This window comes from Stegostoma tigrinum, chromosome 2, assembly GCF_030684315.1.
Source record: "Stegostoma tigrinum isolate sSteTig4 chromosome 2, sSteTig4.hap1, whole genome shotgun sequence".
NCBI classification, from domain to species: Eukaryota; Metazoa; Chordata; class Chondrichthyes; order Orectolobiformes; family Stegostomatidae; genus Stegostoma; species Stegostoma tigrinum.
In genome coordinates this window covers 28,767,599-28,790,489 of record NC_081355.1, presented here as the reverse complement: position 1 = coordinate 28,790,489, position 22,891 = coordinate 28,767,599, and the positions used below count along the sequence as shown (strand labels likewise).

The 22,891-nt window shown below is 50.0% G+C and overlaps 1 protein-coding gene across 1 annotated transcript in view; it reads left to right on the top strand.

Annotated features, from left to right (window-relative positions):
• aldh5a1 (aldehyde dehydrogenase 5 family, member A1 (succinate-semialdehyde dehydrogenase)) overlaps nucleotides 1–22,891 on the top strand; it is a 34,438-nt gene that overhangs the window by 3,802 nt on the left and 7,745 nt on the right. The window contains exons 2-5 of the mRNA XM_059653049.1: nucleotides 5,468–5,551; nucleotides 11,686–11,856; nucleotides 16,694–16,810; nucleotides 18,243–18,386. Coding sequence (XP_059509032.1) covers nucleotides 5,468–5,551; nucleotides 11,686–11,856; nucleotides 16,694–16,810; nucleotides 18,243–18,386 — 516 coding nt within the window. The remainder of the gene's footprint in view (nucleotides 1–5,467; nucleotides 5,552–11,685; nucleotides 11,857–16,693; nucleotides 16,811–18,242; nucleotides 18,387–22,891) is intronic.

Sequence of the window (22,891 nt, the reverse complement as noted above, 5' to 3'; positions counted from 1 at the left end):
GAAAGGGGAGGGGGGGGCACCCAGCAAGGTGAGGGGGGAGAAAGGGGAGGGGGCAACCAGCAAGGTGAGGGGGGAGAAAGGGGAGGGGGGGTAACCAGCAAGGTGAGGGGTGGGGGAGAGGGGAGGGTGGGCAAGCAGCAAGGGGAGGGGGGGAGAAAGGGGAGGGGTGGGCAACCACCAAGGGGAGGGAGGGGCAACCAGCAAGTTGAGGGGTCGAGAAAGGGGAGGGGGGGCAACCATCAAGGTGAGGGGGGGAGAAAGGGGAGGGGGGCAGCCAGCAAGGTGAGGGGGGGGAGAGGGGCAAGTTGAGGGAGGGATGTGGGTCGAGGTGAGTGGGTGGCAAGTTGAGGTAGGGGGCAGGGTGAGGGGGTGAAGGGTCAGAATGAGGGGGCTGGGTGGGGGGGAAACGGGGCAATGTGAGGGGCCGCAAGCTGAGGGGCATAGGGGGCAACGTGAGGGGGGACAAGGCGGGGAGAAGGGTCAAGGCGAGGGATGAAGGAGGCAAAGTGATGGGAGAAGGTGAGGTGAGGAATGGGATAAGGTGAGGGGTGACAAGGAGAGAGGAAGTGGGCAAGGGGGAAGGTGAGGGGAGAAAGGCGAGGGGCCAGGGGGGGAACGTGAGGGGCAAAGCGAAGGGGCAAGGGGGGAAGGTGACAAGGTGAGGGGTTAGGTGAAAGGGCAGGGCAGAAGGTGAAAGCGCGAGGAGTGGAAGGTGAGGGGCAAGTGGGGGAATGTGAATGACAAATGGGGGTAGTTGAGGGGGTTAAGGTGGGAAAGGTGGGGCGGGAATGTGAGGGGGCAAAGGTGAGGGGGCAAGGGGGGGAATTGAGGGGGCAAGCAGGGGTAGGTGAGCGGGCAAGGGGGGAAAGGCGAGTGGGGGAAGGTGGGGTGTGAGGGGGGGAAGGTGGGGGGCAAAGGGGAAGGTGAGGGGGGAAAGGCAGGTGGGGGAAGGTGAGGGGGGGAAAGGCGAATGGGGGACGGTGGGGGCAAGGGGGAAGGTGAGGGGCGGGGGGGGAAGGCGAGGGGGGAAGGGGAGGGGCATGGGGGGACGTGAGGAGGCAAGAGAGGTAAAGGCGAGGGGGGGATGTGAGTGGGCAAGAGGGGGAAAGGTGTGTTGGGGGGGACGTGAGGGGGCAATGGAGGGATAGGCGAGTGGGGGGGGCGTGAGGGGCCAATGGGGGAAGGTGGGGTGAAAGGGGGGAAAGGCAAGGGGGGAATTTGGAGGGGTGAGGGGGGAAGGTGGAACGCAAGGGGGAAAGGCGTGGCAGGAAGGTGGGGGGGGCAGTGGGGGGGGAAGGCGAGTTGGGGGGATGTGAGGGGGGTAAGCTGGGGGGTGAGGGGGTGAAGGTGGGGGGGGCAGTGGGGGGAAGGCGAGTTGGGGGGATGTGAGGGGGGTAAGCTGAGGGGTGAGGGGGTGAAGGTGGGGGGGCAGTGGGGGGAAGGCGTGTTGGGGGGATGTGAGGGGGGTAAGCTGGGGGGTGAGGGGGTGAAGGTGGGGGGGTAAGGGGGGAAAGGCGAGTGGGGGGATGTGAGGGGGCAATGGGGGGGAAGGTGAGTGGTGGGGACGTGAGGGGACAATGGGGGGAAAGGCGAGTGGGCGGATGTGAGGGGGCAATAGGGGGCAGGTAGGGAGGACGGTAGGGGGGAAGCTGGGGGTTGGGGGGAAAGGTGGGTGGCAAGGGGGAAAGGTGTGGGGGGCAAGGGGGGAAATGGTGAGTCGGGGTGGGATGTGACGGGGCAATGGGGGGAAAGGCGAGTGGGGGGGATGTGAGGGGCCAATGGGGGAAGATGGGGTGAAAGGGGGGGAAAGGCAAGGGGGGAAGTTGGGGGGGCAAGGGGGGAAAAGCGAGTGGGGGGTTGCGAGAGTGGACAATGGGGAGAAAGCTGTAGGGGGGCAATGGGGGGATAGGAGAGTAGGGGGGACGTGTGGGGGCAGTGGGGGGAATGGCGAGTAGGGGAACGTGAGGGGGCAATGGGGGGAAGGTGGGGAGGAAAGGCGGGGGAATTTGGAGGGGTGAGGGGGGAAGGTGGAACGCAAGGGGGAAAGGCGAGGCAGGAAGGTGGGGGGGCAGTGGGGGGGAAGGCGAGTTGGGGGGATGTGAGGGGGGTAAGCTGGGGGGTGAGGGGGTGAAGGTGGGGGGGTAAGAGGGGAAAGGCGAGTGGGGTGACGTGAAGGGGGGGAAGGTGGGGGGGTAAGGGGGGAAAGGCGAGTGGGGGGATGTGAGGGGGCAGTGGGGGGAATGGCGAGTAGGGGAACGTGAGGGGGCAATGGGGGGAAGGTGGGGAGGAAAGGGGGGAAAGGCGAGGGGGGAATTTGGAGGGGTGAGGGGGGAAGGTGGAACGCAAGGGGGAAAGGTGAGGCAGGAAGGTGGGGGGGGCAGTGGGGGGAAGGCGAGTTGGGGGGATGTGAGGGGGGTAAGCTGGGGGGTGAGGGGGTGAAGGTGGGGGGGTAAGGGGGGAAAGGCGAGTGGGGGGATGTGGGGGGGGAAGGTGGGGGGGTAAGGGGGAAAGGCGAGTGGGGGGATGTGAGGGGGGAAGGTGAGTGGGGGGGACGTGAGGGGACAATGGGGGGGATGTGAGGGGACAGTGGGGGGAAAGGCGAGTGGGCGGATGTGAGGGGGCAATGGGGGGCAGGTAGGGAGGACGGTGGGGGGGATGAGGGGGGAAGCTGGGGGTTGGGGGGAAGGTGGGTGGCAAGGGGGAAAGGTGTGGGGGGCAAGGGGGGAAAAGGTGAGTCGGGGTGGGACGTGACGGGGCAAGGTGGGGAAGGCGAGGGGGGGGATGTGAGGGGGCAATGGGGGAAAGGCGAGTGTGGGGATGTGAGGGGACAATGGGAAAGGCGAGTGGGGGGGATGTGAGGGGGCAATGGGGAGGGAGGCGAGTGAGGGGGCAATGGGGGGAATGGCGAGTGTGGGGGGACATGAGGGGGCAGTGGGGGGAAAGCCGAGTGGTGGGGACGTGAAGGGGCAAGGGGGGGAGGCGAGTGGGGTACGTGAGGGGGCAATGGGGGGAGGAGGCGAGTCGGGGGGATGTGAGGGGGCAGTGGGGGAAAGGCGAGTGGGGGGATGTGAGGGGACAATGGGAAAGGCGAGTGGGGGGGATGTGAGGGGGCAATGGGGGGAAAGGCGAGTGGGGGGTTGTGAGGGGGCAGTGGGGGGAAAGGCGAGTGGGGGGGATGTGAGGGGACAATGGGGGGAAAGGCGAGTCGGGGGGGATGTGAGGGGACATTGGGGGGAAAGGTGAGTGGGGGGGATGTGAGGGGGCAATGGGGGGGAAGTGAGTGGGGGGGGGAACGTGATGGGGGCAATGGGGGGGAAGGTGAGTGGGGGGGACGTGAAGGGGCAATGGGGGGAAGGCGAATGGGGGGAATATGAGGGGGCAATGGGGAGGGAGGCGAGTGAGGGGGCAATGGGGGGAATGGCGAGTGTGGGGGGACATGAGGGGGCAGTGGGGGGAAAGCCGAGTGGTGGGGACGTGAAGGGGCAAGGGGGGGAGGCGAGTGGGGTACGTGAGGGGGCAATGGGGGGGGAAGGCGAGTCGGGGGGATGTGAGGGGGCAGTGGGGGAACAGCAAGGGGGAGGAGGTGAGAGGGCAGGCAGGGGAAGGTGAGGGGTCAGTGGGGAAGGTGAAGGGTGGGTGGGAAGGTGAGGGGGAAAGTGGGGAAAAGGCGAGGGGGGGAAGGTAAGAGGTTGTGGGGGTTGGAAGTTGAAGGGCCAGGGTGGAAGGTGAGGGAGCAAGTCGGAGAAGGTAGGGCTAGGTCAGGGGACACGGTGGGGAAGGTGACATGGGCGGAAGGTTAGGGGGTGTGGGGGATGGAAGGTGAGGGGTCAAAGGGGGGAAGATGAGTGGACAAGGTGAGGAAGAGTAAGGGGCCAAAAAGGGGTGAAGGTGAGGGGCAAAAGGGGTTGGAAGGTGAAGGAGCAAGGGGGAAGGATGACGGGGCGAGGTAATGGGGGTTAAGGTGAGGCGGGGCAGGATGAGGGAGAAGGAGTCAAGCTGATGGCGGGACAAAGGTGAGGGGGAAAGGGGCAAGGGGAGAGGTGGGAGGGGCACCGGTGGAGTGGCCAAGGGGAGGGGGTTGGGAAGGGAAGGGCCGAGGGATGGGGGTAGGGGGAGAGGGAATGGGAAGTTGAGGGACTGAGAAGGAGGGAGGGGGCAAGGGGACGTTGAGAGGGTGAGGAGGAGGGAAGGGGGAAAGGGAGACGGGGTGAGGGAAGGAGGGAAGGAAAGGGGCAAGGGGGAAAGAGGACGGAGGGAGGGAAGAGGGGAAGGGGAGGGAGGGAAGGGGGAACGGGGATGGAGGCGGGGAAGGTGGAAAAGGGTAGGGGAGTTGGGGGTGGGAAGGGGGAAAGGGGGAGGGGCGTGGGAGGGAGGGAAGGGGGAAAGGGGAAGGGGAGGTGGGTGTGGGAGAGAGGGAAGGCGGAAAGGGGAAGGGGAGGGAGGGAAGGGGAAAGGGGAGTTGGGGGTGGGAAGGGGGAAAGGGAGGGAGGGAGGGAAGGAAGGGGGAAGGGGAAGTGGGGGTGGGAGGGGGAGGGAAGGGGGAAAGGGGAAGGGGAGCGGTGGGGGTGGGGGTGAACGGGAGCGGTGGGGGTGGGAGGGAAGGGGAAGGAGAGAGGTGGGGGTAGGGGGGAAGGGGAAGGGGCGAGGTGGGGGGGGTAGGGGAAGGGGGGAGGGAACAGGGAAGGGGGAAGGGGAGAGGTGGGAGTGGGGGTGGGGGGTGGGATTGGGAGGGAAGGGGCGGTTAGAGGGAGGGAGGGAAGAGGGAAAGGGAAAGAGAAAGTGGAGAGGTCTGGTGTGGGAGGGAGGTTGGGAAGGGAATGGGGTGGCTGGGAGGGAAGGGGAGAGCTGGTGAGGAGGGAAGGGAGCAAGGGGGAAAGGCGGGGAGGTGGGAGGGAAGGGATCAAGGGGAAGGTAGAGGTAGCGGGTGGGAGGGAAGGTGTTGAAGGGGAGGGTGAGAGGGATGGAGGGAGGGGGGGTGAAAGGGGCAGGGGAGATAATGTGGATGGAGGGCGAGTGGTGCAGGGGAGAGAAGGTGAGTAGAGGGTGAGTGGGGCAAGTTGTGGTGGTGGGGCAGGAAGATGTGGGGCAAGGTAAAGGTCACAGTGGATAGGGACGTGGGAGTCATCAGCTTCAAGATTAACATTTCTAGTTATGCCGAGATCCTGACTCCGAGATCAGATATTAACTGTTGAATTTTCTCCACTTTAGTTTCCACATCTCAGCCAGTTCCCAACTGCAACCCCCGCCAGTTCCAATTACCCAACAACTCATCCCTGTGTCTCAACTCCCTATACCTGCGCCCCCACCCCCCTCGGTTTCAACTACCACACACCACCGTCCCATCCCCCAACTACTCCAAGCGCTCGGAGTGTAGACCTTCGGAGCCAGAGCTCGTAACCACTTGTTCCAAGGTATATTTTAATTTGGTCTGTTTTTCAATGTGTCATTTTTGATTTTATGCTTTCAGGAGCGAAGCAATTTATTAAGAAAATGGTACGATTTAATGCTGAAAAACAAAGATGAGCTTGCGAGACTAATTACTGCAGAAAATGTGAGTAAGACATCAATATCTAACTAACTGAAAATATATTGGCCTTTGATATGCTCCTCACTGTTGTTTAAATCCTTTGCTAAACTTTATCAAACAGAATTAATCTGGAAAAGTAATATCTATTTTTCTAACAGTAAAGATGAAAAGGATGAATGGAAACACTAAAAATATTCAAACTATGTTAATATGAGGGTACAATATTCATAAAGATTGTGAAAACCTGTATCCTAGAAGTAAAAGCAGTAAAACTGGAGTGGTTGAAATGCTGGCCACCAATTAGGAAGAATCGGTCGTGATCTGGCTGACATTGGCTGCAAAGCAGTAGACACATTATTGGTTGGAAATGGTTGTTGCTGGTTCCAGTGTGTGCTATCTTTGCCTTGCCAGCTGCCATGCTTTGCTGTCATTTATGTTGCTTATAACTATTTGCCACTTACTCCCACTGACTTCCTTCTCGGTAGATGACAAGTGATCAGAACCTCCTAAACTACTCGTCCTAATACTCGCTCCTGCAAGCATAATGTTCAATTCTGTCACCTCAAAGAAGCTTTGTTTCTTTTCAAAATCCCTGATTGTTTATTTCTTTTTAATGACAAATAATAGAAACTCAAAAACGTTTTCCATTTGCCTTCTTTCGACAGTGCCTCAGTAATTGAAGATTTACATAGCCCACAGGTGGAAAGCATTCAGAGCTTTGTGCTTGCTATAAAATTGAAATTGGAATTCTGTTTAAGAAAGAGCTTCATACGTTCCCTGAGATTTATACAAAGTTAAATCATAAAGTTTAAGAGGTCCACAATTAGTAATTGTCATGAGTACTGAAGTACAGTGAAAAGCTTTGTTTACAACCAGTACAGGCAGATCATATTAAGCAAGGATGTTCAGTTCAAAAAGACTTAGACAGAGGCATATAGGTTACATTGCACAGCGCGAGAGCAAGGCGAGATCACGTTAGCAAGATCAGCATTACTTGAGGCTAGAGAGTCCATTCATCAGACTAATACTGGGTGTGAAGAAGCTGTTCCTGAACCTGCTGGTGTGTGTTCAGGCTTGTGTATCTTCTGCCTGACAGAGGAGGTTGTAAGAGACCATTACCGGGGTGCAATGGGTCTTTGATGATGTTGGCCGCCTTTCTGTGCCAGCGACTCGTGTAAGTAGAGTCCATGGATGGAAGAGATAATGGGAACTGCAGATGCTGGAGATTCCAAGATAATAAAAGGGGGTGGCCATGGGCACCCGCATGGGCCCCAGCTATGCCTGCCTCTTTGTAGGTTACGTGGAACAGTCCATCTTCCGCACCTACACAGGCCCCAAACCCCACCTCTTCCTCCGGTACATTGATGACTGTATCGGCGCCGCCTCTTGCTCCCCAGAGGAGCTCGAACAGTTCATCCACTTCACCAACACCTTCCACCCCAACCTTCAGTTCACCTGGGCCATCTCCAGAACATCCCTCACCTTCCTGGACCTCTCAGTCTCCATCTCGGGCAACCAGCTTGTAACTGATGTCCATTTCAAGCCCACCGACTCCCACAGCTACCTAGAATACACCTCCTCCCACCCACCCTCCTGCAAAAATTCCATCCCCTATTCCCAATTCCTCCGCCTCCGCCACATCTGCTCCCACGATAAGACATTCCACTCCCGCACATCCCAGATGTCCAAGTTCTTTAAGGACCGCAACTTCCCCCCCACGGTGATTGAGAACGCCCTTGACCGCGTCTCCCGCATTTCCCGCGACACATCCCTCACACCCCGCCCCCGCCACAACCGCCCCAAGAGGATCCCCCTCGTTCTCACACACCACCCTACCAACCTCCGGATACAACACATTATCCTCCGACACTTCCGCCATTTACAATCCGACCCCACCACCCAAGACATTTTTCCATCCCCACCCCTGTCTGCTTTCCGGAGAGACCACTCTCTCCGTGACTCCCTTGTTCGCTCCACACTGCCCTCCAACCCCACCACACCCGGCACCTTCCCCTGCAACCGCAGGAAATGCTACACTTGTCCCCACACCTCCTCCCTCACCCCCATCCCAGGCCCCAAGATGACATTCCACATTAAGCAGAGGTTCACCTGCACATCTGCCAATGTGGTATACTGCATCCACTGTACCCGGTGCGGCTTTCTCTACATTGGGGAAACCAAGCGGAGGCTTGGGGACCGCTTTGCAGAACACCTCCGCTCAGTTCGCAACAAACAACTGCACCTCCCAGTCGCGAACCATTTCCACTCCCCCTCCCATTCTCTTGATGACATGTCCATCATGGGCCTCCTGCACTGCCACAATGATGCCACCCGAAGGTTGCAGGAACAGCAACTCATATTCCGCCTGGGAACCCTGCAGCCATATGGTATCAATGTGGACTTCACCAGTTTCAAAATCTCCCCTTCCCCCACTGCATCCCTAAACCAGCCCAGTTCATCCCCTCCCCCCACTGCACCACACAACCAGCCCAGCTCTTCCCCCCAACCCACTGCATCCCAAAACCAATCCAACCTGTCTCTGCCTCCCTAACCGGTTCTTCCTCTCACCCATCCCTTCCTCCCACCCCAAGCCGCACCCCCATCTACCTACTAACCTCATCCCACCTCCTTGACCTGTCCGTCTTCCCTGGACTGACCTATCCCCTCCCTACCTCCCCACCTACACCCTCTCCACCTATCTTCTTTACTCTCCATCTTCGGTCCGCCTCCCCCTCTCTCCCTATTTATTCCAGTTCCCTCCCCCCATCCCCCTCTCTGATGAAGGGTCTAGGCCCGAAACGTCAGCTTTTGTGCTCCTGAGATGCTGCTTGGCCTGCTGTGTTCATCCAGCCTCACATTTTATTATCCATGGATGGAAGGTTGGCTTCTGTGATGGTCTGGGCTGTGCACACCACCTTCTGTAGTTTCTTACGGTCCTGGCCAGATCAGTTGCCATTCCAGGCCATTGCCTGGACAGCATACCTTCAATGGTGCATCTTAGCTACATGAGGAAGGGCTTGCTGTGCTGGCTTGACCATCACATCTATGTGGGGATGTCCAGGACAGGTTGTTGGTTATTGTCACTCCAAGGACCTTGACGCAGTCCACCCTCTGGACCTCAGTTCCATTGATGTAGGTGGAGTATGTGTTCTCCTCCTTTCTTTCTGAAATCAATAACCAGTTCTTTAGTCTTGCCAATGTTGAGAGAGAGGTTGTTCTACATCATCAAGCCCTCTATTTTCCCTCTGTATTTCGATTCGTCGTTGTTAGATATCTGTCCTAGTAAGGTGGTGTCGTCATTGAACTTGCAGGTGGCGTTTGGAATTCGGCAACATAGGTGTAGGTGTACAGGGACTACAGTAGGGGGCTGAGGACGTATCCTTGTTGGGGGTGGGGTGTGCTGCAGTGTTGAGTGTTATTATGGAGAAGGTAGTCACCTACCTTCACTGATTGCAGTCTGTGGGTCAGAAAGCTGAGGATCCAGTTGCAGAGGGCAGAGCCAAGATCAAGGTCATGGAGCTTTGAGATCAGTCCCGAGGGGATAATGGTGTTGAGGGCAGAGCTGTAGTCAACAAGCAGGAGTCTGACGTAGGTGTCTTTGTTGTTCGGGTGTTCCAGGAATGAGTACAGGGTTAGGGATATGGCATCCTCTGTCAACCTGTTATGTCAGTAGGCAAACTGTAGGGGACCGAGGCTTGTATATAGAACCGCACGTTTTTTTAAAAAAAGGCTGGTGGAAAAGCATTTTTCAAAGTTATTTAATTTATGACTAAAATGTTTGCAGTGTGTTACTTCTGGGCATAAGATATAATTGCTAACCACCCTTAACATTTGAGTGAGGTTGTACTCTCGTTCTCTTTTTAAAGTTTAACTGTTATTAAGGAAAGACAAGTTTTATATTCACCCATTTCAGTGTAATTTTTATTTTTTTCCTGGCACTCTACAGATTGGAATGTACTAGTGAGCTTCAGTTTGCAGCTTAGAAGCGCAGTATAATTTGCAGCCCTTTTATGTTAGAATCAGTGAGCTGATTTAGCCTCCAGTTCACACAGCATAGATGCCACTCATCTTTTTTGTTTTATTAATTCAAGGAATGTGAGCGTTACTGACAAGGTTAATCTTTGCAGCCTATCCTAATTGCTGTACATTGGTGAGCTGCCTTCTTGAACTCATTTATTAGGTGATACAGTCAGGTAATAACAATAGGTTCTGTATTTTTGTTGCCAAAAGGAGTATTTAGATTTGCAAAAAAAATCAGAATTTGAAGAATTAGTCAATATCCCCAATTATCAACCCTCATTAAACTCCAAGCCACAACACGCAGGGAAAGCTTTAATTTTCTGACACCATGGTATTTTAATTGACCTAAGACTTCAATTAGAAACAAAAATTTTTCAAAATGATTGATGCACTTCTACAAACTGCCATCGCCCTAAGCACAATGGACCAAGCACAGGCTGACAAGACCACAACTGATGCATTTTCAACCTCTCTCAAAAGCTGGAACGTTTACTCAGGCCGTTTCTACCCTTTTTACTGCTTCTCAGAGTACAGTCCAAAATTTTTGACTATGTTTATAACAATGGCATCCACTACATTTTTTTCCTTGTGCAACTTTTAAGCTGGAGGTTCCACATTTTATTTAATTGTTTAATGAGAAATTCATTACCGAGTGATTTAAAGGCTTCTCAGCTCAGAGTAAGCTGAATATCCCCTTGTTGGCAGGTTTCAAAGCGGTTTCCTCTCCTTTGCAGCCTGACCCCCCCCTAGTCTTGTCTTCTCTTCGGCCCTGTACCCCCAACCCACCATCATGCTGTCTCCATCTCCTCTCTCACTTCCAACGCTTCTTGAGGCTTCCATTTCTCCGCACCTCTTCCAATCTCAATCTTGCACCTATATCCTACACTCTTTACATTTCTGTCTTCCGCCTGCTGTGCCCATTTCTCATAGCCTCCACTTCATCCCCACACCCTCACCACCACACGCAGCCTCCGCCTTCCCTTGCAACCTGCATTTCTCACCCATGTCTCGTTGCACTCCATTTTCATTCCCCCTTTCTCCCCAAGTCCACACCTTGCAGCCTTATCATCTCATCTCACCCCACCTCCTAACAATCTACATATTAACACCATCCTATTATGTGACCTCTATCTTCTGTCCCACTCCTTGTGGCTGCCATCATCTTCTGTCTCTTATCTGGTCATCTTTACTCACCATCGCTTCCCCCACCACCTCTTAGGTTGCTTCCTTCTCCCAAAATACAATACAGCAATTCACAAAGGCAGCTCTCAGTTCCTTTTAAACCTGTGGACTCTACCACAGAACGATCGCAGCAGGGAAAACCAGCAATGCACCTGCTCCTCCAAGACATATCCCAGGATTGCTGGCTCAGAATTCCCTATCTATGAGCAGTGGGTGTACCTGCACCACAGGAACTACAGAGGTTCAAGGAACTGGTATACCATTAGCTTCTCCAGAACACTTGGGGATAGGCAATAAATGCTGATACTCGTATGCCCTGAATAAAGAAAACAACTGACAGCAATAATATGAAAAAGGACTGTGAGAGTATGTGCACATTACCGGAAAAAAAACGCACCTATGCTAATTGGCTATAGTTTGACTTGAACTGCACCTCGAGGGGAGGGTCAGTTGTGGTTAGGTGAAGTTACACAGTATACGGGGTCCCGGTGGATTTGAACTCCATGTGGTGTCTGATCAGAACACTGCAGTCTCCACCAGAGATTAACCACACCCAGATGACCCTGTACCTTTCTCAAGATTATCCCTGAATGTGGGTTCATACTGCCAGTTTTTCATTTGTATTAAGTCCAAATTACTTTGCATTGATAATAAAAAGGACCACCCAAATATTTTTTGCATTTGTTATGGAGCACAATGTCAGAGAAGTTTTGATGTATCATTCTTAATATGGTATTGACTTATTTATCTTTGTCTTAAACTGGTTCAGGATTCAAATATTATAATGCTGCATATTGGTTAGATTTATTGCTTTCAATCTAAGCAAAAGTCTTCTTCCATATGAATATGGCCAAGGCTATGTGCTCTGTGTTCTCCAGTATAAATGAGAATGCTTTACAGTTGTTTCTCCATTCTTTCCATAATAATTCTAACACTTGGCAAATTATTCTCTCTAGGGTAAACCCCTGAAGGAAGCCTTAGGTGAAACATTGTATGCTGCATCATTCCTGGAGTGGTTTTCAGAAGAAGCTCGTCGAGTGTATGGAGATGTTGTTCCTACTTCTTTCCCTGACCGTAGGATCCTAATTCTGAAGCAGCCAATAGGAGTAGCAGCTATTATAACTCCTGTGAGTACAACACATCAACCTGTATATCATTACTGTTACATTGTTGAAGCCTTTGTTAATGATGATGTTAATGTGCATGAGAGTGACTCTCCGGTTAGCACTGCTGCCTCACAGCTCCAGGGACCCGGGTTCAATTCCAGCCTCTGGCAACTGTGTGGGGTTTGCACTTTCTGTCTGTGTCTGTGTGGGTTTCTTCCCACAGTCCAAAGATGTGCAGGTGAGGTAGATTGGCTTAAGAAAAAAAATCCCATAGTGTCCAGGGATGTGCACGTTATGTGGGTTATCCATGGTAAAAGCCCCAGGTCTTGTTATGGGATGGGATGTGGGTCTAGGTGAGATACTCTTTGGAAGGACAATGCAGACTCTATTGGCCAAATGGCTTCTTCCTGCACTGCAGGGATACCATGATTCTATTATATTTTATTTCTTAGGATCCAATTTCCCTGAAATATACTGCAAATTGCACACAATGTGTATGTTGTAGCTACTAATGGGTCAGTTATATAAAACCCCGATAGATTATAATTCTGTACATACTACTGTAGCAGTAGGATGATTTATTATTAATCAGTGCTCTAAGGAACATTGCCCTGGGACTAACAAACATGAATTTAATTCCGGATGCTGTGAGTTTACATCGACATTGCGATTCTGCAAGTGGTGGCTTGACTCTGATGGAGATTCTACTGAATAAGAAATAAAAATCGTAGGAACTGCAGGCGCTGTAAACCAGGTACAAAAACAGAAGTTGCTGGAAAAGCTCAGCAGGCCTGGCAGCATCTGTGGAGGAAAAATCAGACATTGAGAAAGGGTCACCAGACCCAAAACGTTAATTCTGACTTTTCCTTACTGAATAAGAAGTTTGGTGGGTTCAAGTCCTAATTTAAAGACTTGAGCACTGAATTGGCTCCCACAGTAATGATGAAGGACAGCATCAACATGAGTGCTGTCATCTCGACAAGAGCCCAAACACAGCTGCTTCTGCCACGATTTTTCAAAGAAAAGTAGGCAATCTTAAATGAAAAGCAAACATTTTAAATTGTAGGCGTTTAGCTAAGTGTTGGACCTATTGTATGTAACAATGGGAAATTTTCATACAGATGGAGAGGACATAGCTAAAGCATTAAGTTAATGCTTTGTATTTGTTGTTACAAAGGAAGTGGAAAATGCACGGTGGCTGTCAAGAAGAGAAAAATGTCAGACAGTATAGTATTAGAGATGTTGTACCGAAGCATTTCATCTGGTCTAATGGTGTGAATCCTTGGTTTTCTGAAGAATCAGAGTAGAAATAATAGATGCTTTTACTACATCTTTCAATTCTCATTGAATATAACTAGGACTTTGAGGAATGAAAGGATTCTAATCTTGTACCATTACTCAAGAGGGATACATCAAAAAACTCCAGACTAGCTCACCAAACACTGCTCAGGAAAGTTATTAAGTATAAATATTATGGCCAAAATGAACCGTAGCTTAGAAAAATACAGGCTTAACAAGGAAAGTCAGCACATATTTGTTGCAGGCAAATCATGTATGTATGAGTGGCTTGACTTAAATCATTTGATACGATAATGTTGATCAAAGTATTTTTGACATTGTTTCTATAGATTTTCACAATGGTTTTAGCAAAGTGACTCACGGAAGGCTTTTTTAAAAAAGTCTTGAAGCCTTTGGAATTAAGGAATCCGTGCTGATTTGTTCCTGGAAATGGCTCAGTGATGGGAAGTAAAGGATGTTGGTGGATGGATACGTGGCACGATACTCCTCCACCCCCACCTCAAAGCAATTACTACCCATGTGACTGCATTATGAACATCAATCTTAATTTCAAATATAACAACTGACAATAGCACTAACTGGAAAAGCACAGAAGGCTAAAAGATGGGAGCAGAGTAGGACACTCCGGAGCTCCTCTGCTCACCAGTCCCTTTATATCATTTTTCCCTCCTTTTATTTTCTTTCCTCCTCTGTTGTTTTCCCTACACACCCATCCACCCATGTAGTTGTGGAGAGAGCACGGGCTGAGTCCCGCGGGGGATGGGGGAGAGCGAGCACGGGGCCGAGTCCCGCGGTGGACAGAGAGAGAGAGAGGGAGAGCATGGGGTCAAGTCCCACAGGGGATGTGAGAGAGAGAGAGCATGGGGCCGAGTCCTGCGGGGGATGAGAGAGAGAGCACGAGGCCGAGTCCCACAATGGAACCAGCACGGGCAGCGTGGCCTTGTGCTCTGGGCCCTGCAGGCAGAACACCTTGAGCAGTGAGTGCGTGGGCAGTGATCCTGGGGCACCACGGTGAAGCAGCCCCAGAGCAGCACATGGGCAGCTAGTCTGGACAGAGACCAGCATGAGGGGTTAATCCTTATCATAGAACGTACCTCAGAATACTGTAATGTTAACCCCTTAATATTTTTCTATTTTTAACTTCTTTTGAATTCTGCAATTAGGCAACTACTTTTATTCCACTGCTGTATCCAAGAATTGTACCTAGATACTTGTGCCTAAGATGTCGCCATGTGAGGACAGACATTGTAAGAGATGCTCAACGTAATCCTACAGTAGAGCACACATGATAATAAAAGGATATTGTAAATTGTGAATAGGTCAGACGCCATCCGAGGAGCAGGTATGTCAATGTTTTGGGCTGAAACCCTTCATCAGGCCTAGGGAGGGGATGGCAATTCCAGAAATAGGGGCTGGGGGAAGGGAAGGAGTGATGTCCTCCCTGTCCCCACCTTGCGACCTTCGACTCCCTCCCATTCCTCCTCTGTAGCCTCCCTGTGTCTTTCCCAACACCTTGTAACCTCCTTCTGTTCTCCAAAACCCCATCCTGGTGCCAACAGATGGCTGCCTAGACAGCAGGCTCCTGGCTTCGACAAAATGGTGACTAGCTGCTGGGCCTAACAGAAAGGCACCAGGCTCCCAGCCTGGCCTCAGGAAGTAGGTGACTCCCTATCTCCCTGACCAACTTCTCTACCAAGCTTTGGTGCAGACGGAGTAGGTTCACTGTTAGCAGCAAATCTTTAGGAGAACCAGCCTATTGTTGGAGGAGCAACACGTCCTGGTTTATCCTTCCATTTTCTCTGATTAGTTGCTTTCTGAGTTAATTTTCTAACACAACTTGGGCCTTTCAGAGATAACAAAGTGTGGAGCTGGATGAACACAGCAGGCCAAGCAGCATCTTAGGAGCCCAAAAGCTCTCTCCCTATTTATTGCAGAACCCTCTCTCCCTCTCCTCCTTTTCTGATGAGGCGTCTAAGCCCGAAACATCAGCTTTTGTGCTCCTAAGATGCTGCTTGGCCTGCTATATTCATCCAGCTCCACACTTTATTATCTTGAATTCTCCAGCATCTGCAGTTCCCATTATCTCTTGGATCTTTCAGAGGTGGATTCACCTCCCACCCCATTGTATTTTGAGTGGGTGATTCCCATTTGGGAGATGGGGAACACTGCTGCAAGCCAAGTGTCACTTTTGAGTCAATTACCTTTCATTTTTGAAAGCACTGTTAGATCACAAGAGATAGAAGCAAAATTAGGCAATTCGGCCGATCAAGTCTGCTCTGCCATTCGGTCATGGCTGGTACATTTCTTAAACTCATTCTCCTGCCTTCTCCATGTAATTTTTGATCACCTTATTAATTGAGAACCTATCTGTCTCTCTCTTAAATATGCTCAATAACTTGGTCCTGTCAGACTCCTGTGGCAATGAGTTTCACAAATTCAACATCCCCTGGCTAAAGAAATTCCTCTTCATCTCAGTTCTGAAGGGTCGTCCCTACACTCTGAGGCTGTGCCTTAGTTCCTAGCCTCTCTTACTAGCTGAAACATCTTCTCCACATCTGGGCCTGTTTATATTCTGCAAGTTTAAATGAACTCCCCCCTCGTCCTTGCTCAGTGGAGTTTAGACGTACCGAGAATCCTCAAACACTCATCATATGACGCCCTTCCTCCTGCAAACCTCCTCTGGACACCCCCCACCTCCACCAAGGCCAGCACATCCATCCTTTGTTATGGGCCCAGCACTGCTCGCAATACTCCAGAGCCTTATACAGCCTGAGTAGTACATGCCTGCTCTTGCATCCTAGCCCTTTCAAAATGAATGCTAACATTGCACTTGCCTTCCTAACTGCCAACTGAACGTGCATGTTAACCTTCAGAGAATCTGAACTAGGAGTCCTTCGTCTCTTTGTGCTTTAGATTTCCGAAGCCTTTCCCCATTTAAAAAATACTACCTTTCGATTTTGAGTCCATTACTTTTTTTCCATGTTTTTTATTAATAACCTAGCCTCCGGTGTAGGAAAGCTTTATTATAATTTTCATAGAAGATGGGAAAATTGCCGCATTGTAGATGATAGTAAGGGTAAATGGAGAGTTAAAGGTGACAAAGGATGGTGAAATTGGACAAAGCATCACAGTAGAGAGAAGTCATACTTCCTACATTAGTGTATCGCATGTATCTTATGGCACAGAAGAACCATATCAGACTCAAAACATAAATGTTGTTTCTCACTCCACAGCTGACAGGTCTGCTGAGTTTCTCCAGTGTCGTCTGTTTTTAGCTTTGGATTGTCAGCATCCATAGAGCTTCGCTTTTATTTTTTATTTTATTTTTAACCCACAGCAACATGACGCAAAGGCAGGAGTGCAGCAGACATCTTAATGTTGAAACATATAACACACCTCCACTTAGGAGATTGCAATCAGGAAGTCGGGAAATTTACCAAACTCTTACGTTGTTTTGCCATGATATCCTTGTCCATGTTTTAGATTACATAAGAAAACTTAACTTTCAACTTCTGGTATTGACTGTGAAACTGTCTAACTTTTACTGTTCTATTTACAGTGGAATTTTCCTAGTGCCATGCTGACACGAAAGGTTGGGGCAGCTTTGGCAGTAGGCTGTACTGTGGTTGTGAAACCAGCTGAAGATACTCCTCTGTCTGCATTGGCACTGGCAGAGGTGAGCTCCACTGAATACACATAGCAACAAAACAGAAATTATTTGAGACCTTGGATTTTTTGTGTTAGGGAAGAAATAAAACTAAAATGAATGTACATAGTGAGTAATGCTTCAATTAATTGCATTTCCACTTAGCATCCCTCCCATCAGCTACCTGCTGGGAGATGCAGAACTTAAGACACTAATTTAGGAACACTATGAAAAGTCCTTTCTGATCCTTTGTGCATAGCTACGCCACCCAATAGGCTTCAAAGACATTCATTCCTCACCATATGGTGTGATGAGCATGTTGTTCTGGACTCTATCAACCTTACTCTTGCAAACCTGTTCCTCCATTCATATGGATGGCTTTTATTTCTTTGAAGCCCCCTGAACTCATCTGCTTAAATTTTGTGTACTCCCTTAAATAATCAAGTCCTTGTCTTTTCAGTGAATAGAAAACTAAACATATTTGTCTTGCTAGTTCATGTATTTCAACCTAGGGTTCATCTCATCTTCTCAATGCCAGATTCAGAACCCCAGTACAGTCCTGGAGGAACACGCAGGCCAGGAAACATCAGAGGAGCAGGAAAGCTGACGTTTCAGGTTGGGACCCTTCTTCAGAAAAAGAGTCCTGCCCGCCACGTCAGCTTTCCTGTTCCTCTGATGTTGCCTGGCCTGCTGTATTTCTCCAGCTCCACACTGTATTATCTCCTACTCTAGCATTGGCAGTTCTTACTGTCTCCCAGCACAGTTCTGTTCTGCTTTCAGTTCCAAAGAAGAGCCACATTCAACTCAAAACATTATTTCTCTCACTGTACATGCTGTTAGATGTATTGCGCATTTTCTGTTTTAATAGATTTTCAGCAACTACAGTAATTTGCTTTTACTGACCCGGGAGGTTTTTCAATTTCTGATTAAATGGTACCACATACTGGTTTCAGGTAATTTGAGTGACTTAGCAAGCCAACCCTCTATACCAGTGTCGGGGGTGGTTTACAACAGTCAACTATTATGTTCTGCTCAGTGGGAGAAGGGAACAGTCAACAGAGCAGAGACATCTTGCCTTTTAATTTTAGTGTCAGATACATGTGTAATGTTGACTATGGAAGAGAAGTCAGGTCATTAAACCATTTGGTTTACAGTTGGTCTCGGGTCAGTGGATTATCAGTCCATGGTCTGTCAGTGAAAACGTGTTGACATATTTGAGAATGTGTTGACAAGAATTGTCCATGAAACTAGTTTAGTTTTGAATCATGGAGGGAGGGACCCCTACAGTCGAATAATTCAGGATTAATAGGTTATGTTTAGGGCATTCAGACTAGAGTAGTCAAATATTTGATTTTGTATTACTTACCATGTTGAAATAAAAATTTTTTGAATAGGGCTCACTTTAATTGCGGAGGTAATGGTTTCTCACAAGTTAATGCAGTGCATTGCTGTTTTTTATTAGCTTGCTGATCAGGCTGGGATTCCTGCAGGAGTTTTCAATGTAATACCCTCTTCCAAGACCAAAACCCCTTCTGTAGGAGAAGTGCTTTGTACAGATCCTCTTGTTGCTGCCATCTCTTTTACTGGTTCCACAGCCACTGGAAAGGTGGGTATTTGGTGTATGATGGTGAGCTGACTTTTACTGATGCATCTGCTTACATAGCTTTTGACCTATTTGCCAGTTTTTGATGCTTTATCCTTTGAAAATACAGTCATGTCACATGAGACATTTATGGTAATTGTTTTCATACTGGAACTAGTTTCCAAGATGTACAGGATTAATGTGCTGAAATTTGACAAATCCTTGTATTGTAAACAGACAATAATGTACATTGTAACCATTGTTATAATATAATAAATCTTTGGAATCCACTTTAATAGCTATGTTAGAAGTTGGATCTATAGGATGACTCATTGGATGAAACTTTATTGTGTATGTAACTGAGGTTACTCTGATTTGTTTTTAATCTCGTTGTATATTTTGCCAACTGTTGGTAATTTGGCTTGATGAATAGCCTGGACACTGAGATAAATAGGAAATGTGACCTATAGGTCTGGCTGAATAATCTGTTCAATAACATTGGTGCTATAGCACTTTGTGGTATACTTTTTGTGCATTATCTACTATTTTTGTTATCCTTACTTAAACCAGACTCATTATCATAAGTACGAGAATTCTGGAAAGACAGATACTCTGCAATTGACCTCTGAAGTATTCTTTTATCTGCACAATTACAATTGCAGTTGTAAAACTACCAATAGTCAAAAGTACAGTTTTACAGACTTCATCCATAGTTCTTTCCATCTATCTGTGAGTGTAAATTTATATAAGACACTTATGTTACTACCAAAACTACTATATCCTGTCAAGTTCAAATTAAAGAAGTGTAGAAAATAAGAGTAGGTTATTTGACCTTTGAGCCTACTCCACTGTTCGATATGGTCATGATTGATTATCCATCTCAGTGCCCGTTCCCACTTTCTCCTCAGATATCTCTGATCCCTGTAACCCCAAGAGCTATACCTAATGCTTTCTTGAAGATATTTGGTGCTTTGGTCTCAGCTGCTCTCTTGTTGCAGGGAATTCCTCTGACTCACCACGTCTCAGTCCCACCCCCTTATTCTTAAACTATGATCCCTGGTTCGGATTCCCCAGTCATTGGGAACATCATTCCTACATTTACTCTATCTAGCTGTTAGAATTTTATAGGTTTCAATGTGATTGCTTGTCGTTTTTCTAAACTCCAGTGAGTACAGTCCTAACTGATCCAGTTTGTCGTCATACTCAAATCTTTCCAATTTGTGATTTGCCACCAACTTCATGACATCACTCTTGATGTCCTACTCAACTGTCATTGACATTTACTTCCTTTTCCTACTGCCTTCAAAATACTATCAGAGATAATGGGAACTGCAGATGCTGGAGATTCCAAGATAATAAAATGTGAGGCTGGATGAACACAGCAGGCCAAGCAGCATCTCAGGAGCACAAAAGCTGACGTTTCGGGCCTAGACCCTTCATCAGAGAGGGGGATGGGGGGAGGGAACTGGAATAAATAGGGAGAGAGGGGGAGGCGGACCGAAGATGGAGAGCAAAGAAGATAGGTGGAGAGGGTGTAGGTGGGGAGGTAGGGAGGGGATAGGTCAGTCCAGGGAAGACGGACAGGTCAAGGAGGTGGGATGAGGTTAGTAGGTAGCTGGGGGTGCGGCTGGGGGTGGGAGGAAGGGATGGGTGAGAGGAAGAACCGGTTAGGGAGGCAGAGACAGGTTGGACTGGTTTTGGGATGCAGTGGGTGGGGGGGAAGAGCTGGGCTGGTTGTGTGGTGCAGTGGGGGGAGGGGATGAACTGGGCTGGTTTAGGGATGCAGTGGGGGAAGGGGAGATTTTGAAACTGGTGAAGTCCACATTGATACCATATGGCTGCAGGGTTCCCAGGCGGAATATGAGTTGCTGTTCCTGCAACCTTCGGGTGGCATCATTGTGGCAGTGCAGGAGGCCCATGATGGACATGTCATCAAGAGAATGGGAGGGGGAGTGGAAATGGTTTGCGACTGGGAGGTGCAGTTGTTTGTTGCGAACTGAGCGGAGGTGTTCTGCAAAGCGGTCCCCAAGCCTCCGCTTGGTTTCCCCAATGTAGAGAAAGCCGCACCGGGTACAGTGGATGCAGTATACCACATTGGCAGATGTGCAGGTGAACCTCTGCTTAATGTGGAATGTCATCTTGGGGCCTGGGATGGGGGTGAGGGAGGAGGTGTGGGGACAAGTGTAGCATTTCCTGCGGTTGCAGGGGAAGGTGCCGGGTGTGGTGGGGTTGGAGGGCAGTGTGGAGCGAACAAGGGAGTCACGGAGAGAGTGGTCTCTCCGGAAAGCAGACAGGGGTGGGGATGGAAAAATGTCTTGGGTGGTGGGGTCGGATTGTAAATGGCGGAAGTGTCGGAGGAAGTGTCCTCCCTCACCCCCATCCCAGGCCTCCCACACCTCCTCCCTCACCCCCATCCCAGGCCCCAAGATGACAAGTGTAGCATTTCCTGCGGTTGCAGGGGAAGGTGCCGGGTGTGGTGGGGTTGGAGGGCAGTGTGGAGCGAACAAGGGAGTCACGGAGAGAGTGGTCTCTCCGGAAAGCAGACAGGGGTGGGGATGGAAAAATGTCTTGGGTGGTGGGGTCGGATTGTAAATGGCGGAAGTGTCGGAGGAAGTGTCCTCCCTCACCCCCATCCCAGGCCTCCCACACCTCCTCCCTCACCCCCATCCCAGGCCCCAAGATGACATTCCACATTAAGCAGAGGTTCACCTGCACATCTGCCAATGTGGTATACTGCATCCACTGTACCCGGTGCGGCTTTCTCTACATTGGGGAAACCAAGCGGAGGCTTGGGGACCGCTTTGCAGAACACCTCCGCTCAGTTCGCAACAAACAACTGCACCTCCCAGTCGCAAACCATTTCCACTCCCCCTCCCATTCTCTTGATGACATGTCCATCATGGGCCTCCTGCACTGCCACAATGATGCCACCCGAAGGTTGCAGGAACAGCAACTCATATTCCGCCTGGGAACCCTGCAGCCATATGGTATCAATGTGGACTTCACCAGTTTCAAAATCTCCCCTTCCCCCACTGCATCCCTAAACCAGCCCAGTTCATCCCCTCCCCCCACTGCACCACACAACCAGCCCAGCTCTTCCCCCCCACCCACTGCATCCCAAAACCAGTCCAACCTGTCTCTGCCTCCCTAACCGGTTCTTCCTCTCACCCATCCCTTCCTCCCACCCCCAGCCGCACCCCCAGCTACCTACTAACCTCATCCCACCTCCTTGACCTGTCCGTCTTCCCTGGACTGACCTATCCCCTCCCTACCTCCCCACCTACACCCTCTCCACCTATCTTCTTTGCTCTCCATCTTCGGTCCGCCTCCCCCTCTCTCCCTATTTATTCCAGTTCCCTCCCCCCATCCCCCTCTCTGATGAAGGGTCTAGGCCCGAAACGTCAGCTTTTGTGCTCCTGAGATGCTGCTTGGCCTGCTGTGTTCATCCAGCCTCACATTTTATTGCCTTCAAAATACAACTATTTCATTCCTTTCCATTAGCTCCCTCATGTGGCACTCTTTACAACAGGCAAGAATGGACCATAGGAAAGTCCACAACAACTCCCCCTCCCATCCCTTAGATGACATGTCTATCCTGGTCTCCTGCAGTGCCACAATGATGCGACCCGTAGGTTACAAGAACAGCAACTCATATTCCGCTTGGGAACCCTGCAGCCCAATGGTATCAATGTGGATTTCACCAGCTTCAAAATCTACCCCCCACCCCACTGCATCCCAAAACCAGCCCAGCTCGTCCCCACCTGCCTAACCTGTTCTTCATCTCACCCATCCCATCCTCCCACCTCAAACCACACCTCCATTTCCTACCTACTAACCTCATCCCACCTCCTTGACCTGTCCGTCCTCCCCAGACTGACCTATCCCTTCCCTACCTCCCCACCCATACTCTCCTCTCTGCCTATCTTCTCCTCTATCCGTCTTCAGTCCACCTCCCCCTGTCTCCCTATTTATTTCAGAATCTTCTCCCCATCTGATGAAGGGTCTAGGCCTGAAACGTCAGCTTTTGTGCTCCTAAGATGCTGCTTGGCCTGCTGTGTTCATCCAGCTTCACACTTTGTTATCTCGGATTCTCCAGAATCTGCAGTTCCCATGATCTCTGTTGTTGGAGCCCTCAGTTTTTATTCTTAAAATATCCACTGTAGGAATCAATTATGATCTGTTTTTTGTGGACAAAATCTGTAGACCCCATCTCATTAATGCTAATTGTGCTATGCTGTCACTGAAGTGCACTGTGTTATAAGTTGGAACTAAAACAAGGTTTATAAATTTGTTTGTTTGAGCAAAGGGAATTTTCTTTAAAATGAGGGTAACCTGAGACTGGTCATTGTAAATCAAGATAGCTCTTCATAAATAGAAACATTGAATAAGTATGCTGGTAGATTGCTGCTGCTAAGATGAAAGAATATCGATGTATCATTATGCTATTTAAGTACAATGATGACTGCTGTGTGTAATTAGGGAATAGGTCCTCATCTGTTCCTATGTATAACAAAATTGGAACTTCTTAT